General features: G+C 35.6%; 2 protein-coding genes across 7 annotated transcripts; one reads left to right on the forward strand and one right to left on the reverse strand.

Annotated features, from left to right (window-relative positions):
• Positions 1 to 4,178: 4,178 nt before the first annotated feature.
• LOC111447540 (MACPF domain-containing protein At4g24290) lies at positions 4,179 to 8,975 on the forward strand. Its single transcript, XM_023086764.1, has 8 exons — positions 4,179 to 4,330; positions 4,774 to 5,075; positions 5,612 to 5,850; positions 6,273 to 6,474; positions 6,554 to 6,619; positions 6,765 to 6,951; positions 7,066 to 7,232; positions 8,036 to 8,975. Exons 2-8 carry the CDS (start codon positions 4,815 to 4,817, stop codon positions 8,720 to 8,722), a joined length of 1,809 nt encoding a protein of 602 aa, XP_022942532.1. The 5' UTR covers positions 4,179 to 4,330; positions 4,774 to 4,814; the 3' UTR covers positions 8,723 to 8,975.
• Positions 8,976 to 8,998: 23 nt separating this feature from the next.
• LOC111447541 lies at positions 8,999 to 13,882 on the reverse strand. Of its 6 annotated transcripts, none has more exons than XR_002711288.1 (5): positions 13,642 to 13,882; positions 11,696 to 11,836; positions 10,577 to 10,769; positions 10,074 to 10,480; positions 9,047 to 9,471 (listed from the first exon to the last, which is right to left on the reverse strand). XR_002711288.1 is itself a non-coding variant. In XM_023086765.1 (4 exons), exons 3-4 carry the CDS (start codon positions 10,365 to 10,367, stop codon positions 9,328 to 9,330), a joined length of 438 nt encoding a protein of 145 aa, XP_022942533.1. In that variant the 5' UTR covers positions 10,368 to 10,480; positions 10,577 to 10,769; positions 11,696 to 11,828; the 3' UTR covers positions 8,999 to 9,327. The 6 variants fall into 6 exon arrangements, 2 of the variants coding, with proteins under 2 accessions (XP_022942533.1, XP_022942534.1); XR_002711287.1 differs by lacking the exon at positions 13,642 to 13,882 and adding an exon at positions 12,862 to 12,959; XR_002711289.1 differs by lacking the exon at positions 13,642 to 13,882 and adding an exon at positions 12,862 to 12,959 and having other exon boundaries at positions 10,074 to 10,491.
• Positions 13,883 to 14,386: the final 504 nt, after the last annotated feature.

The raw sequence follows: 14,386 nt of genomic DNA on the forward strand, positions 1-14,386 counted from the left end.
TTTTTTTTTTTTTTTTTTTTTTTTTTTTTGCTTTACTTCATTGCCAATTTTATATGTATTTTCAGTTAAAAAAGTCATAAGTTTGAATTATGGATTCCATAAATATTAATAATATATATAAATATATTTTTGGCTAAGACAAGAGAGTTTGTTTAAACCCTTTCTCTTTTCAATTTCTGACTTTAAATTTTGGTTCCCCATTTATTACACAAAATTATTAAATTATCTATGGATCAATTTAAAATAGTTACAAATATAGAAAATTTGTGTTTTTAATATTTCTATAAATTTATTAATGTGAAAATATTAGTTTTAATAAACATATAAAAAAAACTTTTAATATTTTTAAAAGTGGGACAATAGATAACATTTTTTGCTCCATACATTTATTTACACGTAATTTAAAATTTGTTAGAATTATATTTTTAACTTCATTACATCTTGCTTTCATTGGAATAAATTTGACTCAACTAATTAAATAATAATAATAACCTCATTCAAAATTTATTGAGATAAAAGCTAATTGAAAAATATTTTTTAATAAATAAATTTAGCAATAAAATCATCGTTAAAGTTTAATAGATCTATTAAAAAATATATAAATTAAAATTAGGAAGTCAAAGACATAGACCAATACACTATTTTAACATTTTTATGTTTCAAAATTTTGGTGACAAGTGAAAGATATATTATTTAATAAAAATCTAAAAATGGAAACTTGATATGCCTTTATTTGTGGGCATTATTTGAGAGACCACACAATGTAGGAGAGAGAAGTTGTAAAAAAGAAAAAACAACATATATTCCACCAAATATATACATTAAATGATGAACATTTGACATAAAAAAAAAAAAAAAAAAAAAAAAGTCAATTATTTAAAGTTAATATAAATTGAACTATGAATTTTTTTTTTTTTTAAATACTTACCCGTGGAAGAAAACTGACTATCTATACTTAATAGATCATTTCTAAAAAAATTTTAAAATACTTAAAAAAAATTAAATATGAATTAAAAAAAAAGTTTAAAATACTCTTAATTTTTTTTATAAATTTAAGAGTATTAGAGGGTAAAGTTTTTATTAATTTAGCCGAAAGAAACTAAAATATGAATAATTCATATATTTGACAAATAGTAATTCTTCAATAATAAAATAATTTTCTAGAGAGAGAATTGGATTTGTAGAGAGAGAAAATTTTGTCAAAAAAGTAGTGATGGCAGTGATTCGCAGACCGACTGACAACGCGCATCAAACTCTGCAAATCAAGAAAAAAAAATACAGAACAAGAGGGACGTGTATGATCAAACTTCCGCCATTACTCTCCTTGAATCGACGAACCACAACCAACTCCAAGCCCGAAGACAATCAATCAACGTACACACATTCTCATTTCTCATCACAAAAAGAACAAAATATCAAAAGATACTTTACGGATTCGTTAATTATAAAATGCTCATCAATTTCAAAACTACAGTCCAAAAAGTCGCTTACAAGCTCTAACGATCTTCCCAGCCGCGTTCGTCTTCTTCTTCCTTACAGATCCTCCTGCATTTCGGCCTTCCTTCGATTCTTCGCCTTCGATTTCATCGTCGTCAATCGGCGATGCAAGCGTCCCGAACTGATCGTGAATCCTACTGTACCGCTCCGCCACAGACGAAGATCGTCGCATCGACAGAGCTCTCTTCACTGCCGAGTGGAATCCGGAGGCCGATGCAGAAACAGAGCAGTTCCGTCTCAGCGTAGAGGCAGTAGCGGTTGCAGCGCTGCGGTATTCGTCTTCTTCCTCCTCTGGCAAGCAACCATGCGGCGGCTCCCGCGACCGATTCGTCCTGTTTTGATCGGAATCGCGAGAGTTCGGATTGGAGTCGGCAGCGGCGAATCTAAGAGAGTGAGGGAGCGATGAAAGATCGGAGTAATCTACAGATCTTGATTTCAATTTGCAGGCGGCTTCGATCTTGGAGTAGGTATCGGCCATTTTTGTCGTCTCTTGAGTTTGGGGATTTGGGGAGGACTACGGCAGAAAATGGTGAGAAATGTTTGGAGATTTATAAAGATTGATGGCGGTAATTGAATCGAAGGATGCGACAAAATATTATCAGAGAGATTCAAATGAACTGTTCCCGTAAATTTTTCGTTGAATTTAGATATCATACCATTACTAATAAAAATAATGGTTTACTTAACACCGCAAAAGTAATTAATTACAAAATAATGCTTTTTAACCAAAATGATGTCAACTTCTTAGATCAATATACTTTCATTTCATGATTTTATTCTTGGTTTTCTTTTCTTTTTTTTATGGAAAAATTACACTTGTTTATTAATAACTTTATTTTTATATATATATTAATAAAAATGTTGACCGGTTAGCCATTTTTTATGCACTGATTTATCCTGGAAATAAAATGAGCTCTATTCCTTTGGACTCCGCAATATCCCACATTTATAAAGGGTGCGGAAACCTTCCCATGTCAAACGCATTATTTATATATATATATATATATATATATATATATATTAATAAAAATGTTGACCGGTTAGCCATTTTTTATGCACTGCTTTATCCTGGAAATAAAATGAGCTCCATTCCTTTGGACTCCGTGATATCCCACATTTATTAGGGGTGCGGAAACCTTCTCATGTCAAACGCATTTTAAAGCCTTGAGGGAAAGCCCAAAAATGACAATATCTGCTAGCAGTGAATCTGAGCCGTTACAAATGGTATCAGAGCCAGACATCTAAATGATGTGTCAATCTTCTCGCTCTTCCCCGAATGGGGGTAGACACAAGGCGGTGTGCTAGTAAGGACACTGGCCCCAAAGGGAGGTGGATTTGGGGGCAATCCTACATCGATTGGAGGAAGGAAAGAGTGCCAGCGAGGACACTGGACCCCGAAGGGGGTGGATTACCTTCCCCTAACAGATGAAAGCCCAAAGAGAACAATTTACTAGCGGTGGATCGGAGTCGTTATAGACTCTCAGCACTACCCTGATTCGCAAAAAGGAAAAAAAAAAAAAAAAAAACTATCTTTTATTGCATCTAGCACAAGATGATAACGACAAAGTTTTGTTTATCAATGAACAACGAGTTGGCGGAACTCTCGACATTGCTTTACTTTTGGACATGCACGACAGTAGGACGATTGATAAAGGATAAATATAGGCATAAATTCGGTCCCGAAAAACATCGGAGGGATTGATTAAAATGGAAGAGAAGGGAAATTACAAATATGAAAGGAATCCCAAAAAAAATTGAAACTTTGGCATGATGGCAAAAGGACAAGTGGTTTAAATATGAAAATTTGGTTTTATTTGGAGATGAAAATGGGGTATGTGAAAGACATGTGACAGCATGTGTGGTTTCCAATTTCTTTGCTCCTAATATCGTGCCAAACTTTGTGCTCCAATTTTTTTTTAATTATTCATATAATATTATATTGTATGCTTGCATTAATGCATAAAATAAACCCATCAAACATTACAGACATGATATGATTCTTATATGCATATAACAAAAAATAATGGTCTAAACTAATTGAAAAATAAATTAACATTTTTAAATGAAAAATAACGGAATATTTAAATTAATATAATTATAAAAATTCAAAATTTAAATAGATATGATTGTTAAATTTTGGTAAAAAAAGGAAAAAAAAAGGTGAAATTGATTTATTGAAAAAGATAAATTGTTGAATTTTATCCCTTTGCGAACACGTCGAGAGACCGAGGAATACCAGGAAAATAATTTTGAAAAGGTGTAGAATAATTCAATATATATATATATTTTATTGAGAAATAAGATAATGGAGCACTTACGTAATTAATACAAACAATGTGTAAAACACACGAAATAATAATAATTCAAGAAAAAGAAAACCACGTAAAATATAAAATAATAAGATTTTTGAAGTGAAAAATAAAACATTACATATTTATTATAATTCTCAATCTCATAAAAAAAAAAAAAAAAAATATATATATATATATATATTTAACAAAAATAAAAGATGAGGGGTGAGTTTTTTAAGGCGTGACAGGCAGTTAAGTTAGCAATACCCAATTTGGAAAAAAAAGAACCGGAAAGTTTGACTGTGTACAAGCTTCTCTCACGTGTCCACTTTGGTCAAACCCTCCAAAGAAGAATTTAGTTTTATTTTTTTCCTTCTGAAAAAAGAAAGAAAAGAACGCCATGTTTGTTTGATATTTCCTTGGCTGCTTCTAGGGCTTGCACTTTACTTCTCCCTCTCAATTTCCATCTTGCCCCTTAGGGTTTTCTTTCGTCTCTCTAAACCTGCTCTGCAACTTCAATCTTCAATTCCGGCTTTTTCAATGTAAGCATTGGGACTCTGTCCGTTGTTTTTGTTGTTTTTTGTTCGACCCATTTGGTTTCTTCGACATTTCCAGTGTATTTTGTTATTATTTACTTCTGGATTTGAGCTCTTATTAGCCTTTTTGGGATCGTCATTTGGCTTTGTTTCTCGACTGCGTCAATTAAGAGTATGATTGCTGCTACCCCACTGGATTTTGGGTTCGGTGATGATTGCCTGAACTTTATAGATTGTGCTTGGGTCAGTTTTTTGTGCTAATATAACTTGGGATTTGATTGGTTTTTGATTGGCGGAAGAGTTTGTGGAGATTGGATTTAGCTTAGTTGTCTGAGCTGGATTTGTATTATGTTCGCCTCGTATGTTGGGTCTTAATTTAATTTTAACTTTTCTTCTTGTTTCCGCTTAGTATACTGTTTATATAGTTTGTATTTGCTGCTACTGTGTAGTGTTCATCTGGTCGAGGTCAAGAGTGATGTGTGTTTGAGTTATGGCGCTTAAAGTTCATCCTTCCAAGGCAGCTGAGGTAGCCATTGGGTCTATTGGTCGTGGATACGACATAACGACAGATCTAAGGCTTAAGTACTGTAAGGGGAATTTTCATGATTCTCGGTTGATAGAAATTGATGAAGGTGTAGGTCATGGGATTGTTCTTCCTGGTGGGATTTCGATCTCAAATGTGCCCAAGTCGATTAAGTGTGACAAAGGGGAGCGAACCAGGTTCAGGTCTGATGTTCTCTCTTTCCAACAGGTATTGCTCTTAATTTTAATGCTTGGATAGCTATGGATCTGGTACTTTAAGTTTCTTCTGAAAAGATTTAGTATGATTATGCTGTAGAGTAGTGCATGACTATGCATCTTGGCCTATTTTTGGTAAAATCAGTTTGGCCTTCATCTCTGTTGAAATGGAGATAAATTTTTGGGTGAGAGCGGATGAATTTTGTATGACTCTTCATACGCTCAAAATTGCGTCCACTGAGAAACCAGTGTCGTTAAACTGGATTTAACTTGAAGGTTTGCTTTATGTTAGAAAGTGCATGCTCCGATCTGATCACGACAACTAGAATTCTCTTGTAAAGACTAAAGGCTCCCAGCTATTTTATTTCTGCTTTAGGGGCTGTGAGAACTGCCTCCCTTACCTGTTTGTTGAGAGGAAAAAAAATTATGAAAAAGAAAATACCAATTTTTCGTGTAGTCTCAATGCAATGATGCGAAACCATACTGTTCTATGGTTTTGTGCACTCTCAATGTGTACTAACCATCTAGCATTCAAAATTTAAAATGCAGATGTCAGAGCAGTTCAATCAGGAGATGACTCTGACTGGTAAAATTCCTTCAGGTCACTTCAACACCATGTTTGAGTTTTCAGGATGTTGGCAGAAAGATGCAGCCAATACGAAGAATCTAGCTTTTGATGGGGTCTTCATTACCCTGTATACAGTTGCTTTGGAAAAATCACAGATGGTACTCCGCGATCACGTAAGAAAAGCTGTGCCATCATCTTGGGACCCTGCTGCACTTGCAAGGTGTGTTCTTTTTTACAAGATATGGAACCATATTTTTCTTGTATGAAATTTCGTGTCATATTCCTTCTAGTTCACACTCCTATACTTTGTTTTAGTTCTACAAGATTAGCAGAGAACAATGGTGATGCCCTTAAGTTGAGTGTTCAATATAATAATTAATTTGACCACTTGATTTGAGAGGAACAAGAGAGTTGTTAATTGTGTAAAAATGAAAGAGACTTAAGTTGCTTTAATGTCTCTCTTTGGATGTGTTATAAAAGAAACAGAAGAGAAAAAAGAAAATGAATGCCTAGTTATTTGCTTATATTTTAGCCACAGTAAATTTCAATAGAAACTTTGGCTATGAACATTGATGTTAAAAAGGTTGAATTGTGTTCTTCACCCTTTTCAAGAGAATTAATCACATTACCTACTTTATTTAGGTTTATTGAAACCTTTGGCACCCACATTATTGTTGGCCTTAAGATGGGAGGAAAGGATGTAATATATATGAAGCAGCAGCATTCATCTACTCTTGAACCTTCTGAAGTGCAGAAGAGACTGAAGGACATGGCAGATAAAAGGTTTACGGAGACCATGGGACAATACGGAATGAGTTCAGAATGGATTTACAACAATGACAAGGTTTCTGATATTTGAAGCATAATATTTTTATCATTCATATAGAAAGGTTTCACCTAAATCTAATCATATTTTGTTTCAGTTTGAAAGTAGGGAGCAGCATTTGCAGTTTTCCGATGCTAGCTCTGCAATTTCTGCACTGAAGGAGGTAATATTTATTGAGTTATTTTGTTGAGAGAGTTGTTGAATATCTCTACCATGCCTACTCTTATATTAATCATTATATTGTTGCAAATGATGAGAAACTTTGGATTATTTTGACATATTTTCTATTTCATCAATTTGCTTGCCAGGACATTGTAACCATTTACAAGAGAAGAGGTGGAAGTGACAGGATTAACCTCCCTCATCATGAGTGGTTGCAGACAGTTCAGTTGGAGCCGGACGTGATCTCAGTGTCCTTTATCCCAATTACTTCTTTATTGAATGGAGTCCCAGGGAGTGGATTCTTAAGCCATGCAATAAATCTTTATTTGCGATGTGAGTAATCTACATCCTGCTAGCAAACTCCAAATGAAGAGCTGCGGATATGCTGCGGATCTCAAGATGTTCACGTTCTCTTGCATTTTTCTTACATCCTTTTCATTATTGCAGACAAACCACCAATTGAAGAGCTTCATCAATTTTTGGAGTTTCAGCTCCCAAGGCAGTGGGCGCCGATATTCAGTGAGCTTCCACTTGGTCCTCAGCGGAAACAACGCAACTTGGCATCTCTCCAGTTTAGCCTTATGGGATCAAAGCTTTATGTGAATACTACGCCAGTATGGTTTCTTTTCTCGAACTTTTTGTTTTATGCCTACTGCATTAAACTATGAATAATCTGTAGGCTTATATCTTTTATAATTCATAACTTAATAGTTTGACCTTGAAATATTCACATAGTTAACCCAAGGGTTGGACATGATATTATGGCATCTCTAAACCAGCCAATTTGTATATTTTTGTTTATGAATAATCTCTAAACCAGACATGATATTATGAATAATCTGGAGGCTTATACCTTTTCCCACAAAGGTATATTTTTGTTTTCTAGAGTCTTTTATGTGAAAGCTTCCAGAAAAACTTCTGCTCTAGTTATCATCCAAAATTAGGAATGATCAAAGTTGGGATAAAGTTCCATTCATTCTACTGTCTTCTATCAAACTTCGTGGCACTAAGATAAGCTAAATCTATCACCATTTTGTTTGAATGCTTTAAAAATTTTGGAACAAACTTAGTGTTTTCTGGTGTAAGAATGTTTGTGGATCATGGGAATTAGTGGGAAATTCCGACTACAATGTGGTAGAAGACTCCTACTTTTATAGCAGTGGCCTCCATGCGTTTGGTATATCATAGTGCTTGTTCATTGGACTTTGTAATATTGTCTTGATTTCAGAATTCTTCTCTGTCTGGGGAAGACTTCAGAAAAATAGAACAAATAGATTGAATTCTCGTAGTGGAATTGCAAATTTTTTTGAGAATCTAATATTAACATAAAGAACCAATGTTGTTGACCAAGTGTCTTTATAGTTATAGGAAACAGAAAATTGAAAGGCCTATGATTCACTTGTGTCTTCTTTCACAGGTTGATGTGGGTAGGAGGCCAGTTACAGGTCTCCGGCTTTATTTGGAAGGTAAAAGAAGCAACTGTTTATCCATCCACTTGCAGCACCTCTCCTCTTTACCCATAAGTTTTCAACTTACGGAGGATCCAAATAGCAACTCCGGTCAGGAGTCTTACGATCGCAGATATCTTGAAAAAGTTCAGTCCAAGTACTTTTCTCACGTTTGCACTGCTCCTGTCGAAGCGGACGAGGATCTCTCAATAGTTACTGGGGCACAGTTACAGGTTGTGAATCATGGGATGAGAAATGTTCTGTTTCTGCGACTCTTCTTCTGTTCAGTTTTGGGAGCTACAGTTGTAAAGCAGGCAGAGTGGGAAGGTTCACCTGGACTGGCCGCCAAGTCTGGACTTATATCAACACTTATCAGTCATCATTTCTCAGCAGTTCAGAAACCGCCTCCAAAACCAGCTGATGTGAATATAAACTCTGCTGTATATCCTGGGGGTCCACCAGTGCCTGTACAAGCCCCTAAGCTTCTGAAATTCGTCGATACCACTGAAATGAAGAGAGGGCCCCAAGAAACTCCTGGGTATTGGGTTGTCTCTGGGGCAAGACTCATGGTGGAGAAGGGGAGGATCTCCCTTCGGGTTAAGTTTTCTTTACTAACTGTCATATTATCCGATGAAGAAGAAATCAACGACAATTAGCTCGTTTTGTTCGTTTGTTTGAAGACTACCAAGATCATTGAGAATCAGCACATTTTGAAACGAAGCATAACTAGACAGAACAATCCATGAATCCAGAACTCTACAAGGGGTGAAGCAATGTGGGAAGATAATGTTGGATGATTCTGCTGTGGATTCAATTACAATTCAAAAGGGGAGTCATCTATGTTGGCAATGGAATTTACTTTTCGTGTACGTAATACGATATTGAAGCAATGAAGACTTGTACATAACATTTTCAGGTCTTCTGTGGATAAGTAGAGATTTTAAATGTTCCTTGTGTTTGTAGCCATATATGAGAGCTTATACAGAAACACTTTCCTTTCAAAATGTTGAATTTTAAAGCACCTTCTCACTGTAGAGGAAGTGAAGTGATATCTACTTACACCTTGAAATCGTGGAAGAACTTGTGCCCTTCTTTTATAATCAATTTACAGATCAGAAACTGAAAAAGAACACAAGCATTTGATCAAATCTCCCAGTGGGTGAAGGAGCACAAGAATTATTATTCTGAGAAGAAGCAAAGCTGGCAGTTTTCCTAAATGCAGCAGCTGCTTCCAATGGAGGCAAGAAATATCATCTTTGTTTCAAGGGCCTAAAAAATTATGGTCGTGAGATGGCCAATAAGTCCCCTCTCTTTGGCATGGCAGAGGGGCTGGCTGGGCAATGAAGGTGGGGATGTGCTGACCTGGCATCAACACCGAGAAATCAGCTGCATATGATGTTGGCACCTGCCACAGAACAAAAACATATCATCTCCTATGTCCAATGCAATGTCTTGTCCTTGAAAGAAAAGCATGTATTGTGTTATGATTGGTACTGGTTTGTGTTGATGTTCTGTGTCTTGTCACTGTTCTGATAAAAGATAATGTTCTTGAAGATGACAAGAAAAAATAGCAGAAACAAAACTAGTTAGGATATTATGAGTGTTTTTCGACGCACGTACGAAGAGTTCTATGAAGAGTTAACGAAATTTTAGAAGAGTTAATTATGATTGTTTTTCTCGAAACCAATCGAAATGCCCATTTTCATTAGAGAAACGTCTCAAGGTGACTTTATCTACTACGAGTCAAGGACTGGGAACAGATATCTCATATTCTAAAAAGTGGTATGCTTTAAGTTGTTTTCACCTACAGGTCTCTAAACAAATCTGTTCAAGGGGAAGGGGAATTGATATAGGATATGATGTAGTTTAAAGCCTAAGCCACTGAAACACTTGTTTATGGGAAAGGGAAAGCGGTAACGAGTTAAATAATATCAAAGGTTGGTAATCTAAGCCCCACAAGCCAAGAAACACAAACTGTAAAGGTAAACAATCCGAGTCGAAACATACCGTATTTGGACTAGCGAATTTCTCGACCGGACCCGATTGTGCAAAGTTGTTGGTCACTTCACCAGAGGAGGAGAAAGAAGAAGTTGGTCTAAAAAGATGCTCAAAGATGGCCATGATAAGGAACATGGATATCAAGATTGCAGTAGCAACAAAGCCAAAGGAAATGGCATTCATGGAGGATCCAAAGTTCTTCCAAGGAGCGTCTTGACCAATGCCTGTTTGAGATGATGGGCTCTGGTCTGGAGTTGTGTATATGTTCCATGACTTTGATCTTTCAGAACCAATCTCACTCATACCTTTAACTTTGAGATGGTGGCTTATCTCTTCCTCAACTAAAAGCTTGGAGCAAAAATGAAGCTAATAAAAATGGCTTCTACATAAGAATGTATAGCTGATGATCCATATCCCTGAAAAGAAACTGAGTTTCTCAGCATTCTTATTAGAATCCCATTTCCAAGGCAGAGGCACAAGAAGAGAATAATAAACAAAATTCTAGCACTTACAGAAGCCAAGAGAAAATGAAGAAGATGTCCAAGATCCTCCTCTGTGATAGCGGTCGATTATTCTGACGTCGCGATATCGAAAATGAAGCGAACCATCTGGCTATAAACTAATCGGTTTCTTAAGAGCTTCTAAAGTATTGGTTTAGGCTATGAAGGATAGTTTGCATCCAAAACTTCCAATTCCATGGTTAACCTGTCATCAAAAAACAAGACATCTATTTTTCTCAAAGCAATATTTAATAAAGTAGCCAACCCAGCTCACACTTTCCACTTTAGAAAAATAAAATAAATGGCAAAAGGGTTCATGATAATTTGATTGCTACACCTTTTCCATATAAATGAGGATGCCTAGCTTAGTGAATACTATACTTTGTCTGAAGCAACGAACTTAAAGAAAGCAAAAGGTTGGCCCTCCTTGTCTGGGGAGCTAAAACAAGAATGGCTTATTGGTAATTTTAAAAAAGTTTCCACTTTTTAAAGGAACCAAATTTCATTTAGATGAAGAATTAAATCTATACCAGTCACAATGAATGAGGTAATTAAAGGTGCTTGTAATGGAAATGAGAGTTATACAGTAAATAATCTGAAGGGAGATATTATCTAACGATCATAAAATATGTGAGATCCCACGTCGGTAGGGGAGGAGAACGAAACATTCTTTATAAGGGGTGGAAAGGAGACCCGTTTTAAAACCTTGAGGGGAAGCCCAGAAGGGAAAGGCCAAAGAAGACAATATCTACTAGCGGTGGGTGTTTTAAATAGCTTCTCAAGTTTTTTACGGACTTTTTAGCTCAAACATGCATTTTCAAATCATCAAAACAGTAACCCAGTTGATATTCAATATGTTCCTCTAGATGTCATCATTGGGAGAGTAGGGATATCTCACAAAATCTCATATAAAAACACCATGAAAGCAGATGAAAGGAAAAGGAATACAAAAAGCAGTCATGATATTGATATTAATTTAAGCAAAACAAAAGGTAGCTCAAAGTGAAGGCATGTCTTATTTGTGTAGCCATTTTGTATCAAGAAGAAGAACAAATTATTCCTCGTGAGAAAGAATCTAAAGATAAAAACGACATGATAAAGCGAAGCAGAAGAGAATAATGTTTTGCTCACCTTACAGCTATGCTGAACCAAGCACATCCATATGATTCAAGAGAAGAAAGAAAAGTGGTTGGTGGCAAAAGAGAGCAAAGGAAGGAAAGAATGTGATATATACCACAATTATTCCTCATACATCTCTCCTCTTCAAATAACCTGTTGAGAGGAACCCATAACTTTTATCAGAAACACTAAAGCCATTTGCTGTACCACCATGAATTTCTTCTTTTTATTGTTATTATTTTATTTTTTTACTTTACTTTTAACAATCGTGTGTTTTGGGTTCCACTCCTACTATGCATATGCCCACTTCCCACTAATCTGTAGAGAGAGGTTTTGCCTACCAAAGCTAGCTTTAGAAGACAACAGGGGCCGTAAGGTAAGAGTTTTAAGTTATCGAGTTTTTCGAGTCCTTAAAAGATGTGGGAGGGTATCTCCAAACGTCTCATCCAAGGCGCGCTTTAAGGTTACTTTCAATAGTTTTACCTTTAGATTCATTACTTAAGCCCATCGTTAATAGATATTGTCTTTTTTTGAGTTTTTTCCTTTCAAGGTTTTTAAAACGTGTCTGTTAGGGAGAGGTTTCCACACCCTTATAAAGAATGTTTCGTTCTCCTCCCTGACCGATGTGAGATCTCACAATCCACCCCCCTTCGAGGCCTAGCATCCTCGTTGGCACTCTGTTCCCTTCTCCAATCGACGTGGGACCCACCAATCATCCCCCCTTTGAGTCCCAACGTCCTTGTTGGCACACCGCCTCGTGTCCACCCCCTTCGAGACTTAGCCTCCTCGCCCATTTGTAACAGCCCAAACCCACCGCTAGCAGATATTGTCCTCTTTGGGCTTTCCCTTTCGGGATTCCCCTCAAAGTTTTTAAAACACGTCTGCTAGGAAGAGATTTTCACACCTTATAAAGAATGTTTCGTTCTCCATCCCAACCGATGTGGGATCTCACATTACTTCTAAGTCGTTAAGTATTTAGTTGGGGCTTGCAGCTAGAATATTAGAGAATTGTTTCTATATAACTCTCTTAACCTAAGATGAACCCTGTCCCCCTCCTTCTTCATTTTGCCCTTTGTCCAAAGATTACAACTCTTTACCTTGCACCATGGATGTTACAAGCAGTTTTATATTCATTTCTCTAACACAAAAATTGTGATATTTAATCCATTAGAACCCACCTGATATGAAGGAACCAGAATTATCTCCTTACCAGAGGATTCAAAGTGTTGTTGAAAAAGAAAGCTTCAATCATTACAACACATTTGCTGCTCTTCTGCCAAAAATACATCGATTGAAGACATGTTTGTCAACAGAACAATCACCATGTTTGATAATAACAATGAAAAGCATATAAGTTTAGGACCACCACCATCAGTTTCAGCAAATGACCCCACATTGTTAGAGAAGCCTCCGTCTATTAGTTCATCGAGATTCAAACACATTAAGTGTCTAAAGATGCTACAAAAGTCACGCAAATAGAACAAAAAATGCCCAAATTCTGAAATCTTTGATAGTTATCTCATCTCCCAATCTTCAAAAGCTAAACCAAATCAAAACAATGGTTCATAGCAACAAGATTTGATGAAGTTTTAGATCATGTGGTTCATTAATCCCTCTCACTAAACAGACAATCCATTTCATTTCATGTAAAAGGGCGCATCAGAAAAGAAAACCCAAGTTCCCATTTCCATGTAAGACATTTTTTAAAAGCAAGTGGCCCCATGAAAAGAAAGCACACTAAAAAAGAGGTTGAAAAATAGATTGAAGCATATATCTATCAACCCTTTTCTCTTTTCTTTCCAATCCAAGTCCCCACTCTCAAGCATCCTTTTACTTTCCCAACAATCAAGCAAAAGAATTCCTCGATGTTCGAAACCAAACCAAAAACATAAATACAATTGTAATAAACAAATCAACAGAAAAAAACAGCTACTGGGCGGCAAAAGGTTGAAAGTTACATTACTAAAGTTGTGATTTCTTCGACCTCTTCATCACATTCTTGGCTTCAATTTCCTTTTCCCCCATCCTTCAGCTGGGGACCCTCCACTTCAATGGCACGTGCTTCTCTCTCTCAGCTAAATGATGGCTATGGCTGAAGAACAGGAAGGTTACAAAGGAATTCTGAGTGAAAATGATTGTGGGGTTTTCACTTTTTGATTATTGTTTCTTCCTTGAGCTACGCGTAGGCTCAAATAAAGAGAAAATAATTCAGGGAAGAAAGGAATGTGTTAGTTTTTTCTTCTGTACTTGCGGTGAAAGCAAAAGGAAATAACGCATCAATTTTCCAAACCAAAATTTTATCATTTCCTTTAAATTGCATTTTAGTCCCTCACCTTTTCAAACTTTGCTATTTCAGTTTAAAATGTATACTTTATTTTTTTAAAAAAATATATATAATAATAATAATTATTATTTTTGAATGTTCCAAAACAAAAATAAATATTTTAAAATTTTAGGACTAAAATTAATATTTTGAAACATCAAGGACAAACATGAAATATTATCCTTTTTAAAATAAAAAAGCACTTAAGTTTATGATATTTCCAAGCTCCTTAAGCATCAAGGGCAAGCTTTTCTTAGACTTTATTTATATATTTTTTAAAGGGAATTAAAACTATAAATATAATTTATAATTTATTAAATTGTATATATATATATATATATATATATATATATATATATATATATATATACTTTATTATA

The sequence above is a fragment of the Cucurbita moschata genome, unplaced genomic scaffold (genome assembly GCF_002738365.1).
Source record: "Cucurbita moschata cultivar Rifu unplaced genomic scaffold, Cmos_1.0 Cmo_Scf00009, whole genome shotgun sequence".
Taxonomy (NCBI): Eukaryota; Viridiplantae; Streptophyta; class Magnoliopsida; order Cucurbitales; family Cucurbitaceae; genus Cucurbita; species Cucurbita moschata.

Excerpts from the sequence above, each read along its gene's own strand:
- LOC111447541 (XM_023086765.1), bottom strand. The coding sequence starts at position 10,367 with ATGAGTGAGATTGGTTCTGAAAGATCAAAGTCATGGAACATATACACA. Across the intron at positions 9,472-10,073 it reads AATTCGCTAGTCCAAATACG|GTGCCAACATCATATGCAGC; the intron begins GTATGTTTCGAC and ends GTTCTGTGGCAG.
- LOC111447540 (XM_023086764.1), top strand. The coding sequence starts at position 4,815 with ATGGCGCTTAAAGTTCATCCTTCCAAGGCAGCTGAGGTAGCCATTGGG. Across the intron at positions 6,952-7,065 it reads AATAAATCTTTATTTGCGAT|ACAAACCACCAATTGAAGAG; the intron begins GTGAGTAATCTA and ends TCATTATTGCAG. Across the intron at positions 7,233-8,035 it reads TTTATGTGAATACTACGCCA|GTTGATGTGGGTAGGAGGCC; the intron begins GTATGGTTTCTT and ends CTTCTTTCACAG.